Below are 11,253 nucleotides of genomic sequence, written 5' to 3'. Positions count from 1 at the left end.
CAGCCTGGGAGCCCCACTCTCAGCGGCTGGAAGCAGAGTCCCATTCCTAAGCCCCTCCCACCTCCGTCCACCAGGCAGCCAAGCCTGACCCCTCAGCTTCTGCTCTCCCCCCTCCCCTTTCCTCCTCGGCCCCCTGAGAACCCCCAGAACTTGGAGCCATGCCCCCTCCTTCACTGGCACACTCTGGGGCCCTCACTAGGTTCTCCCTCCCCCCACCCCCGGCACCTCCCCCTCAGTGCCTTCCCGATCCTTGATACCTCTGCCCTCGCAGAGCCCCCGTCATGCCAGCAGCCACACACAGGTCAGATCTCATGCCCTGGGGCATCTGCCCTGGACCTACTGATGTTACTCCAGAGGCCAGGTGCCTCTGTAAACATGGGGTGGGGCCTCCTGGCAGAGAGCTCTCAGGGTACAGGAGTTCAGCAGGAGGAGGGGCGAGGATCTGGATCCCCAGCCGGCTGCCTGGGAGGGAGGAGGCCCGGGTCTCCAGCGGGCTTCCCAGCAGCTGGCTGCAGCTGGCTCCCACGAGCCATCTCTCCTGTCCCAGGCACCCCCCCCCCCCCCACCGCCCAGTCCACGGCCCAGACCTTCACGTCCCCATCTCAGCCTCCAGGCAGTTCAGACACACAAGAGCACGGTACACACGCAGCTCACGCTTCCCGGCCTGCCCCCACGCCCTGGGGGAGACTCCGCCAGACCCCAACTGCAAACAACTCCTGAGCTTTATTGTAAATAGGGGCTCCCCAGCAAAGGCACGCAGTAGGAGAGCGCGTGGTGGCCGGGCCAAGGCCTCACGGCCCACAGAGGCTCCGTGCGGCTGGGCACAGGCCTCGGTTGAGGCAATCCTGGCAGCGCGGGTGGACGGGCAGACATGTCTGCTGGCCAAAGCCCACCAACAGTCCGTTGATCTCGCTCCACAGCTCCCTGTGAAGGTGAGAGGTCAGCGGGGGAGGGAGACTGAGGGACGCCCCACCAGCCCCCACCCTGCCGCACCGAGGCAGCCAGGCTTCCAGCGCCGCACGAGTCTTCTCCGGGGACTTGGTCGCTGTCTTGGTCCACCCGAGTCTGTTGGCGATTCTGTGGACGTGCGTGTCCACTGCTGTGGGACACGGGGCCGGTGCATCACAGGGCACAGTGGCTGGACCCAGGCCCTGCCACAGCCCCAAGCCTCCCACCCTCGGGCTTCCACGGAGGGCAGGTCAGCGGCCTGAGCCAGAGGGCTCGGGCCCTCCAGCTGGGGTGCAGGCAGCAGTGCCTCCTGGCCCGGGCACTGGCTCTGAGTGCCAGGCGCTCATGGCTGGGCCCAGAGGGCCAGCTGGAGGGCACTGCCCACAGAGCCCACACCTACAACGGCATGGCCAGGGACACAGCAGGGAGTATGGCCAGGCCAGCCGCAGCTGTCCTCTCCTGGGGCCGCAGTCCCGGCTCCCCTTGGCCGGCCACCCCAGGGCTCGGCCTGGGCACCTGCTCGCCGGGGCCTCTCTCCCTGCCAGCTGTAGTCTCTCCCTCCTCTCGACTTGGCAAAAGAGAAAGTGAGCCCTACACCTGCTCCCTTCCTGTTACTAGTGGCCTGGAAAAAGGCTCAGGCCCTCCCCAGATGCGGATGGAGGGCACCCTGTGGGCACAGGGCGAGCACACAGGTGCGGGGGTCCTGCTAGTGAGTCACCCAGCCTCAGCTTTCTCCTGTCACCCAGAGGCCCAGCCCAGGGCCACGCCACACCACGTGAGCCTCCTGTGGGCAGGTCCTCTGCATACTTTCCCAGCTTGGTGGCCAAAGCTCAGAGAGGCTAAGCATCTTGCCTCTTGGTCACCCAGCTGGGATGGCAGAGCAGGGACTGGCTGCTGTACCCCACAGCTCTGGCTAATTGAGCGGCTGCTGTCCGGTGCAGCCCCTGAGAGGCAGGGCCCACAGACATCCAGGAGGGGTGACGTTCTGACTCTCCCTCCTAGTGTGTCTGCGCTCCCAAAGTCCTGTTCCCTGGGCAGTGGGCCCTTCCCCCGCAGACCTGCCAGACCCCTCCTGGGACTCGGGACTCGGGCAGCCAAGGACAGCCGCCCAGATAAGCTCAGGTATCTGTTGAGAGGCTGGCAGCCACAGGATCAGGGGCGGTGCAGACGGGGGTGGAGGAAGGCTCTGCCCTAGCCCCTGCCGTCCCATCGCCAGGCTCTGGGGCTGCTGGGCTCCAGCCTCCATGGTCAGGGCCCTCAGCCCCTAGCTGTGCGCCGACCCAAGCTCAGTGCTGAGAAAGGTCCCCACTCCAGGGAGCAGGATCTAGGAGCTGGGGAAGGGCTGGGGAGATCTCTGCCCTGTCTCCCCACCCCCTGCAGAAGTTCCTCCAGAGGAGCACCAGAGTGGGGGCACACAGAGAGGCCGTGGGTCGGGCCCCGGGTTCTGGGCTGGCTGGACCTGCTGCTGCGTGGCCGCTGAAGCCCCAGCTGTCTGGGCAAAGATTTGAAGAAGCAGCCGCAGCCTGACCCAGGGTCTGTCTTCACGGACACCACAAATGTCAGGAAATGGATTCCAGAAGGGGCTCCCCCCAGCTCCTCCACCCCTGGGGTCCCCCTGCCTTTCCCATGCCTCCCCCCTCTGCCCGCTCCTGAGCCTTCCTCCACCGGCCCCCGTCCCACCTGACGTGGATGCTGTTTCCTCTGCCTGGATGGCACTTCCTCCTCCCAGCCTGGCCAGCCCCCGACTCATCAGCTCTTGGCTGACTTATCACCTCCTAGGAAGTCTCCCCAGATGCCCCAGACCGGGCCAGCTCTGACAGCGCCACACACGCCCCCTGGCAGCGCTTCCACCTCAGGTAGGGAGTTGTGTGTTCCACATTCTTCTTCGTGCACACCATGGACCCCGAATCCCTCCCCAGGGCCTCTCACACAGTCCAGCGCACAGCAGGTGCTCAGCAAACAGGAAGTCCTACCATTAGGCGGGGCAGGCCTAGCTCAAAGCTGGAAACATCTTTCTGACCCTTTGGGCTAAATTGTGGGTGAGGGGACTTGAGCTGGGGTTACAGACCACAGGATGTGGCCAGCCCTGCCCTCCCTGACAGTGGATGCCACTCACCGATGCCGGACACGGCGCCCCAGGCCACCGCCATGGCCAAGTGTGCCATCTTGGGCCCAACGCCGGGCAGTGCCACCAGCTCTGCCACAGTAGCTGGGATGTCCCCGCCATAGCGCTGCTGCAGGATGGCGCTGGTCTGCTTGATGTACTTTACCTTGCTCTGCAAAACAGAGGGGGCGCTCAGCTCTGGAGGTGGAGGGTGCAGCCCCACTTGGGAGGGTGAGTCCCGAGGAAGACCCACGGGTGTTCAGAGCTGCCTGTCACCTGCCCAAGACACGCTCAGAAGCACCTGTTTGCCCTGTCCCCCCAAGAGGTAGGAATGAGCCAAGGCCCAATGTAGGCCTGGACCCACAACATGCACGTGGGGTCTAGCTCAGGCCCCCTGTCCCATCATTCCTCCAGAGGCCAGGTAGGCTAAGCAGGGCCAGCTATGCCAGGAGCTGGGCTCAGCAGCACCTGGACCTTCAGGAAGGAAGGCTGGAGCCTGGGGCTTCCCCACCAGCCGCCAGGCCAGCTGGGTGGTTCCCATTCTGTGCCTGAGAGGGCTATTTAAAACCCATCTGACAAGCTGCAGCCCACGCCAATGCCAAGGGAAAGCACTCCACCCGCCCAGCTGCCTCAGCAGATCCGCCCACTCGCCACCCAGTGCTCTATGGCCTGTTGGGGCTCCAGACGGAGGGGGTGACGCACTCCAGGGAGGCTTGGAGTAAACAAAGGGAAAGGCGGGTGGGCAGCCTCAGGGAGGAAGGGAAGCGCCAGTCAGCTGGGTGGGGAGGTGGAGGAAGGAAGGGGTGGGCTGCAAACAGGAAAGGCCAAGGAGGGGGCCCCAGAGCCCTGGCCCTGTTTGCCGGTCAGATGGGCAGGGGGCTCCACTGGGAACTCACATCCAGGTCCCTATAGCCTCAGATGCCCCACCTGGCCTCCTTTACCCCCACAGCCTCCCCTCGGCCTCCTGACGTCTTTCCCAGGTCCGTGGGCTCACCCTCCAGAAGCCTACTGGGTAGATGAGCGTGCCCAGCGTGCTGTCATCTGTCTGCAGGATGCTGTCCACCGTGAGGCCCCGAGCGCGCAGCCGCTGCATGGCGCCTGCAGTCACCTGGTCTTTGGTTTGGCTGGAGAGCATCAGCGACAGCAGCACCTGGTACCTCCGCACCTGTGGGCACAGTGACGGGGACCAGTGTAGTGGCAGGTCCTGGGCGCGCACTGTGGGCGGGCCCCCGCCAACCCATCACCACCTCCACCTGTTACTGGCCAACGGACTGTATGAGGGATTGGCCTGGGCCTGTTTTGTTTTCTCCTGTACAATGTGGGGACCGTAACAGTGCCTGCCTCACAAAGATCACTGGGCTGCTTCACTGAATCATCAAGATGCTTAGAATCAGACCTGCTGATCGACAGCCAGTGCCTGCTACTCCGATTGCTGTTGCCTCGTGGATAATCCTACCCATCTCACCAGCAGACAGAAGCCCAGAGTTCGTGCACCCAAGTCACTGGTAGCGGGGCTGGGATTAGAATCTAGTTGGTCTAAGGACCAGGCTCCAAACCACTGAGATGTAAGGAACTCTCTCTCTCTCAGCAAACATTACTAACACCCCTGGTAGTTCAGGCCTCTGCTGGCAGAAAACAGCACGAAGCCCCAAGCCACAGGCAGTCCTGACCCACCGAGGGGCCACCATGAAGCAGGTGATGCTGCCCGCGCTCTGGGCCTCAGGTGCTGACCCATCGAGGTGCCGCCTGCTGGTGAGGGTGCCAGCCCAGAGCTGCCAGGGGTCAGGCTGTGCCCTGCCCGAGGCCTGAGAAGAAGCAAGTGTCCTGTCCAGAAGGCAGTCACCAGGCAGACAGGGTGCCTGCCTACCTTTGGGGGTGCACTGGGGTCATAGCAGTGCTCAGCCCCCAGCTGGTCCACAGGCGCGTCCTTCTCACTCCTCATGGTGCGGATGTTTAGCAGCTGCTGCCGCCAGGCCAGGGGCTCCCAGCCTGGTGTCCCTGGGGGTTTGGCGCCTTCTCCTTTCTCATGATCTGAGACTTCGTAGGCGACACTCAGTTTCTGTGTCTTCCGCTGACGCTTTGCAGGGCTGTGGCTTTTCTTTCCTTCTGGAAAAAAGTGCCATTGAGCAGGGGCCACAGGTGAGGGCGGGCGTGGGTGCTGCCCTGCCTGCTATCACCCGTCATGATTCATTCAACAGCCATCCCTCATCTACCGCAGCTCGGGCTGCTCCGGCCTCTGCAGCACGTGCTCTAGGGGCAGGTCAGCTTTCCCCACGCCACTGCCCTCCTGACCAAGTCTGCCTTAGCACAGGACGACTCTACCCACAGCCTCCACCGTGGTGCCCCCCCCAATCTCGTTTCCACACTGGCCCAAAGAGACCTTCCTAAGGCCCAAATCAGATTGTGTCATTTCGGTTTAAAACTCCTCATTGATTCTTCCTTGTCCTCATGGCGAACTACAAACTCCATCGGAGCATCAAGGGTCCTGCCTACCCTTGTGACCTACTTACTCCCCTTGCCCCAGTTCCTCCTGCTATGCATTTGTATGAGTGGATCTCCTCGTCTGAACTACCCCTAAGTTCACTGGGTGCCTAGGAGAATCCCCCTCTGGCTGTCCTGCAGGACAAGTTGCAGGGGCCCTGTGGGTCTGGCTCACCCTGGAGCCCTGTACACACTAGGACCTTAATGCCTGCAGAGTATACAGAGGGAAGACCACGCCCTTTCCCGTTTCCTCTCCAGAGGCACCCTCTAGCAGGGGAAGAGGACTCCTGGCTGGCGTGTCCTCGGCATCTGGTCTCTCTGAGCGAGAAGCAGCTACAAGGACAAGGCTGGCGTGCCCACAGAGGGCCTAGCGCCAAGTGGAGTATCCCGACAGGCTACCGGGACGCCGAGATCTTTCTTCTTCAGGACGAGATTGGGGGAGGTGCGAGCGCCCGGAACTCAGTCCCCGTGGACCCCCGCCCCTGCGTCCCGGGAACAGGGAGCAGGGTGGGAGCCAGAGCCGCACGTGGGGGCGACTTGGAATCCCAGCTCCCAGCCCCTTGCAGGTTCCTTCCCTCGTCTCTCTCCCCATGCCCCGGTCCAGGCTCGGGGCTACCTGCAGCCGCCTCTCCCCTCCGGAGCTGCGCGGCCTCCTCCCCACCCCCCCTCGGCCCGGCCCCCGGGCCCCGGCTCCGGCTCCGTGTCACCATCCTCACGCCAGCCATGCTCGGTAGTGCCAGAGTCCTGCACACTACACATCCCGGCGGCCCCCGCGGTCCGTCACGTGACTCGACTCTCGCCCCGCCTTTCCTCCCGAGAGGGCCGGGAACTACGACTCCCAGCAAGCTCGGCGGCGGCGCTCAGCCCCTGTTCACTGCCGGAAGTGCGGGTCGAGCTTCCGGCGGAGGCCGGGGGGTGGCGGCGCCCGACGGCCCGGGGCGCGGCGGGCGCTCCGTGGGGTGAGTGACTAGCGAACCGCCCCCCCCCCCCCCGGCCGCTGACGCCGGCCCGGCTCACCGTGTGGCTCGGTCGCGATGGGGCAGGGGGAAGCTGTCGCGCGGGGGAGAGGGGGGTGCTGCTGGGCGCAGAGGCGGCGGGGGCGGACCCCGCAGTGTCGCGGCCCCGGCCTTCGGCTCGCCCGCCTCAGCCTGAGCCTGGAGCCTAGAGCCTCGAGCAGTCCTGGGTTTTAAGACGGAGCGGGTGCGAGGGCCCCCAGCTTTCGGCGTCCGGGACAGGCCTCCCGCACGTCGGGGAGGAGAGGGAGGGCGAGCGTCGGGGCTCCAGACCGCGGTTCCCCGCCCTCACCGGGTGCCCGCTGCTGGACCGGGCCGTCAGGCTGTGCTTGAGTTCCTCCCGGGAGCTGTGGGAGGGTCGTGCCCACCCAAGACCTAGGCTTCCCGGGCGTGCGGCCGGAGGTCGGCAGTGGGGCAGGTGCGGGGAGCTGCCCCTGAGCTCTCCGCCTGTGTTCTTGGCGCAGAGGCGGCCTCTGTTGCGTCCCTGCCCACCATGGCCAAGCCTACAAGCAAAGATTCAGGCTTGAAGGAGAAGTTCAGGATTCTGTTGGGACTGGGAACCCCGAGGCCAAACCCCAGGTCTGCAGAGGGCAAACAGACGGAGTTTATCATCACCGCGGACATTCTGAGAGTGAGTGAGCTGCCCTGTCTTTCCTGCTAGCCTTTTGGGAGGTGCAGGGCAGGTCGGGCTGCGTCTGTCACCAAGTTCTGTGGGAGGTGGGACTGCTGTCCCCAGTGCTGTGGAAGCCTGTACGTCTTTCCTTCCGAGGTCCAGGAAGTCAGGGGACAGGGTCTAGCACACTTGAGGTAGTGCTCGCATGTCCACGCAGGAGAAGCTACTTTACTAGCCCAGGCTGAAACGCCCTGCTTGTTTTCCACAGGTGATTAGGGTTATGGCCAGGTGTTAACCAGTAATTTGTGAGCTCCTGGGACGAGTGGGTCTTTGTTTTCTGGTGTGTATTTGAATCTCTCTACCACATCCCGGCACGGTATTTTAGAAATGCTCAATTTCTGCACTCGTGAGGTTCCCATTCAGAAACCACCAAAATGTCCATCAGCTGGTGAACGGATAAAATGTGATAACATCCCTACAATGGAGTATTATTTGGCAGAAAAAGGAATGAAGCGTTGACACAGGCCGTAATGTGGATGAAGACTGAAAACACGCTAAGTGGAAAAAGCCAGACACAAAGGCCCCATATAACATGTGATTCCATTTCTATGAAATGTTCAGAATAGTTGAATAGAGACGGAAAGTCGATCCGCATTTGTTGGGGCCAAAGGGGGTGGGGGGTGACTGCTAATGGGTCTGAAGTTTTCCTTTTAGGTGATGAAAATATTTGGGAGTTAATGGAGGTGGTTACAAGCATTGTGAATGTACTAAAAGATGAGTTGTACAGTTTCAAATTGTTCAAATAGCTAATTTTGTTACATGAATTTTATCTCAATAAAACTAAATGTCCTGAAAAAGAGAAGTAGTCTGTTCTCACCCCGCTGAGATGGAGTCGTAAACTCTGGTGGTCCCTGATTTCAGAAGGAGCCGCGACAAGCCTCCAGCATCGGAATTCTTGGGGTGTCTGTGGCTGGCGGTTCAGGAGATCTGTTGCCTGAGCCCTGGCCCCTTTGCTTTTCATCTCTCACCAGGAACTGAGTGTTGAATGTGGTATCAACAATCGCATCCGGGTGATAGGGCAAATCTGCGAGGTTGCAAAAACGAAGAAGTTTGAAGAGGTAGGTCTGCCTCAGTTGGCTGCTGTTTGAGAAGTCCGATTTGGCTCTTTCAGGAGCAGAGTCGAGTGCTCATGCTAACTAATGCACCTTTTTAGGGGAACTTCTGGAAATGCTCTGAGCATAAGCCTTACGGGTCACTCACACATGGAGGTGGGGAGCAAAGGCATTAAGGCTTTTCTGGCAGTTCCGAGGAAGGGTTAACAGTGATTTGCAGAAACACATGCTTACTTGTCTTTTCGTATCACAGGAAAGGTAAGGGGACATCAGGAAACCGTGTGACTCAAGGCATGCCATTTCTGGTGTCTTCTTGGTGGCATTGAGCAGCCTCACAGACAGTCTATTTATTTTGGGCAGATGTTTGCAGGTTCTCTCTGGGCATCCCGGGGACAGAGTGGGAGGTTGTCATGAGAGCACCTCAAGGGCTGTGCTCTAGCCTGGCCCAGAGATTGTATGGGCAACTTGGGAGGAGACGTGGACCAAGTAGATTGGGATTTGCTCAGGGGGAGGGTAGAGCAACCACGGCATCTGCCGGTTATCCAAAACATGGAGGCTATATTTTACCAAGAATAAACATGAAAATAGGCTTTTGGGTCCCTAAAGTTGTCTGCATTGGTATGAAAGAGGGGGCTGTGGCTGACCAGACATATAAGCCTGATAGGCTGGCAGAGCCCACTGGCTCGGTATCTGCGTCTTGTTGTGGCTTAGATTGTGTCACCGGGAATGTTGTGCATAGGACAAAGAAGGTGAAAGTTCCAGGGTATCCTGAAAAAGGATGTGGGTCAGACAACATCTAAAGGACGTTTTAGTTCCCTCCTAGGAGAAGTGAGCCCGGGAAAGGTTGAGTGGTCTGAAAACTCTGGCTGAAGGGAGCACAGGATGGTTAAGGTGGAGCAGAGAAGGTGACGAGAGGCTGATTCTGAGTAGCTTCGGGGAACAGGACCCAGCTACCCCAGGAGGCAGATTCCAGGAGCCCGCAGCATTCTCGGCAGCATAGGCAGGACAGGCGTGTGGTACAGAGTGGCCCTCAGCTGGTACAGAGAGGCCAGGGGAATGGGATTTCTGGGTCAGGCTGCAGACCCAGGTAGGCCCGGTTCTGAGACTCTTCCAGTGGCTTTCTTCCCTTGGGTCTGAGCACGCTCTAAAAGGGGACTCCTGGCCGATCCCATGGGGCACCCGGGACAGCTCCCCTGGCCTGCTGCTCTCCTCCCTCCCCGCAGGCTGTTGTCAGGACTTGCGTGGGCTTGAAGTAGCTTGCAGCCGTTCCGCTCGGCACACTCTGGTCTCGTGCGCTGTGACGGGTGCACGACGTGTGGGCTTTAGAGGAGTTCTAAGTCAGAAGAACTGTTCTGCTCCATCCTGTGTTCATGGTACCGAGCCTTGAGTTGAGGGGGCCAGCACCCCTAACCGCTGTCCCTCTGTGCTGGTGGCAGCATGCGGTGGAGGCGCTGTGGAAGGCCGTGGCGGACCTGTTGCAGCCAGAGCGGCCCCCGGAGGCCCGGCACGCGGTGCTGGCTCTGCTGAAGGCCATCGTGCAGGGGCAGGTAACAGGCGGCAGGTCTGGGCGCAGGTGGAGCTGGGCTGGGTGTGGGAGGTGACGTTGGGCGGCCACGGACTGCTCCCACTGTGCCACGTGTGCACGCTGGTCTTTGGTGAGGGCACCTGGCACCAGGTCTCTGCCGCCTGACCACCTAAGTGGGCACCCTAGCCTCTTGAACCCGGGGGACCCCGGGTGAGTCACTGGGCCTCCACCTCCTCTCCCGCAGGATGGGGATGGTGCTGTTCCTTCCTCCTCTGAGATGTTTTAGGGTGCTGATGAGGCTGTTCATGCGAAATGATGGGGGTGTGCCCGCCGGGAGAGACGGGTAGCCTCCTGCTGTCCTCATGCCCCCACCTTGGGCCTCTGCTCGTGGCTCACTGTGCTCTGGGCTGCAGCCACGCTGCTTTGAGACTCTCCTAGAACATTCCTGCCTGGAAGGCTCCCTTTCCTCTTGCCCATTTCCTCCAGCCCTCCACACCCCTGCTGCATGGAGCGGCCTGTGCCCTCTCAGTGGTCAGATTGTTTTTGTCACGTGCAGACATACGTGTGTCTCTTCTTGGCCACGAGCCCCAGGAGGGCCGGAACTGCACTGTCCCCTGCTTTGTGCCCAGTGCCGTGCTGGGTTCACACACAGTAGGTGCTGTACGTGCACGCGATCCCCCCCCCCCCCCCCGGTCTGGAGCTGCTCCAATGTGCTGTTTGTTGCTTACAGCCAGTGCCTGTGGGAAGGAGAATGGGTCCCAGGGTCAGGAGTCCTCGAGTCCTCTGTCCTTGGACTGCGTATGGCTGTGTGGGAAACGCAGCCGGCGGGGGTCCTGGCAGGACTGCTGACCTTGTGCTTTTATCCTCAGGGGGACCGCTTGGGCGTTCTCAGGGCCCTCTTCTTTAAGGTCATCAAGGATTACCCCTCTAATGAAGACCTACACGAGAGACTGGAAGTGTTCAAGGCTCTCACGGACAATGGGAGACACATCACCTACTTGGAAGAAGAACTGGGTGGGTGCCACAGCGGGTGTGCAGTTTCTCTGACGTGGGGGGTCCCGTTGAACCGGGATGCGAGAAGGCCGCTGAGGCGCAGAGGGGCTGCTGCAGTTTACAGGGATGGCCTGCAGAGGGCGCAGCACTACGAGGTTCTGCTTGCCTGCGTGCCTCCTGGAGCAGCCACCGCGTCTCCTGTCTCCTGGGGAGCTTGTTAGAGATGGGCAGCCCTGGGCTTCACTCCGGTTGGGCTGGCTCAGAGTCCCTGGGGAGTGAGGCCTGCTAGGTGGGCAGGAGGTGGTCCAAGTTCTTTTGTAGGGAGAGTGTGCTGCTGACCCAGGTGTCAGCCTGTGGTTTATTCAGGGTACCCTAAGGTTTCTGGGGCTGGGCCTGCCTTGTCGTGTCTTCTTCTTGGGCCTCTCTGTGCCCTGGGCCTGACCTCCCAGCTGTCCCCTTGGCTG

At 61.2% G+C, this 11,253-nt stretch overlaps 2 protein-coding genes across 12 annotated transcripts in view; one reads left to right on the top strand and one right to left on the bottom strand.

Moving 5' to 3' along the window:
- Nucleotides 1-583: 583 nt before the first annotated feature.
- Nucleotides 584-6,292, bottom strand: NTHL1 (nth like DNA glycosylase 1). Of its 6 annotated transcripts, none has more exons than XM_045784755.2 (6): nt 6,150-6,292; nt 4,920-5,158; nt 4,047-4,217; nt 3,065-3,224; nt 994-1,099; nt 705-924 (listed from the first exon to the last, which is right to left on the bottom strand). In XM_045784755.2, the coding sequence occupies exons 1-6, from the start codon at nt 6,256-6,258 to the stop codon at nt 792-794; spliced, it is 918 nt and encodes a 305-aa protein (XP_045640711.2). In that variant the 5' UTR covers nt 6,259-6,292; the 3' UTR covers nt 705-791. The 6 variants fall into 6 exon arrangements, with proteins under 6 accessions (XP_087709671.1, XP_087709682.1, XP_045640711.2 ...); XM_087853561.1 differs by having other exon boundaries at nt 994-1,096; XM_087853545.1 differs by lacking the exon at nt 994-1,099 and having other exon boundaries at nt 584-924.
- A 66-nt stretch (nt 6,293-6,358) lies between these two features.
- Nucleotides 6,359-11,253, top strand: part of TSC2 (TSC complex subunit 2) — a 32,661-nt gene continuing 27,766 nt past the window's right edge. For all 6 annotated transcript variants that reach the window (XM_087853538.1, XM_045784662.2, XM_045784661.2 and 3 more), the window contains exons 1-5: nt 6,359-6,492; nt 7,011-7,177; nt 8,191-8,277; nt 9,708-9,818; nt 10,666-10,810. In XM_087853538.1, coding sequence (XP_087709664.1) covers nt 7,040-7,177; nt 8,191-8,277; nt 9,708-9,818; nt 10,666-10,810 — 481 coding nt within the window. In that variant the 5' untranslated portion in view covers nt 6,359-6,492; nt 7,011-7,039. The remainder of the gene's footprint in view (nt 6,493-7,010; nt 7,178-8,190; nt 8,278-9,707; nt 9,819-10,665; nt 10,811-11,253) is intronic.

This window comes from Ursus americanus, chromosome 2 (assembly GCF_024610735.1).
Source record: "Ursus americanus isolate L20-20 chromosome 2, mUrsAme1.1.p, whole genome shotgun sequence".
In the NCBI taxonomy this organism is placed as follows: Eukaryota; Metazoa; Chordata; class Mammalia; order Carnivora; family Ursidae; genus Ursus; species Ursus americanus.
Note: the sequence above shows the minus strand (reverse complement) of the source record. Positions and strands in the feature narration are given on the sequence as shown.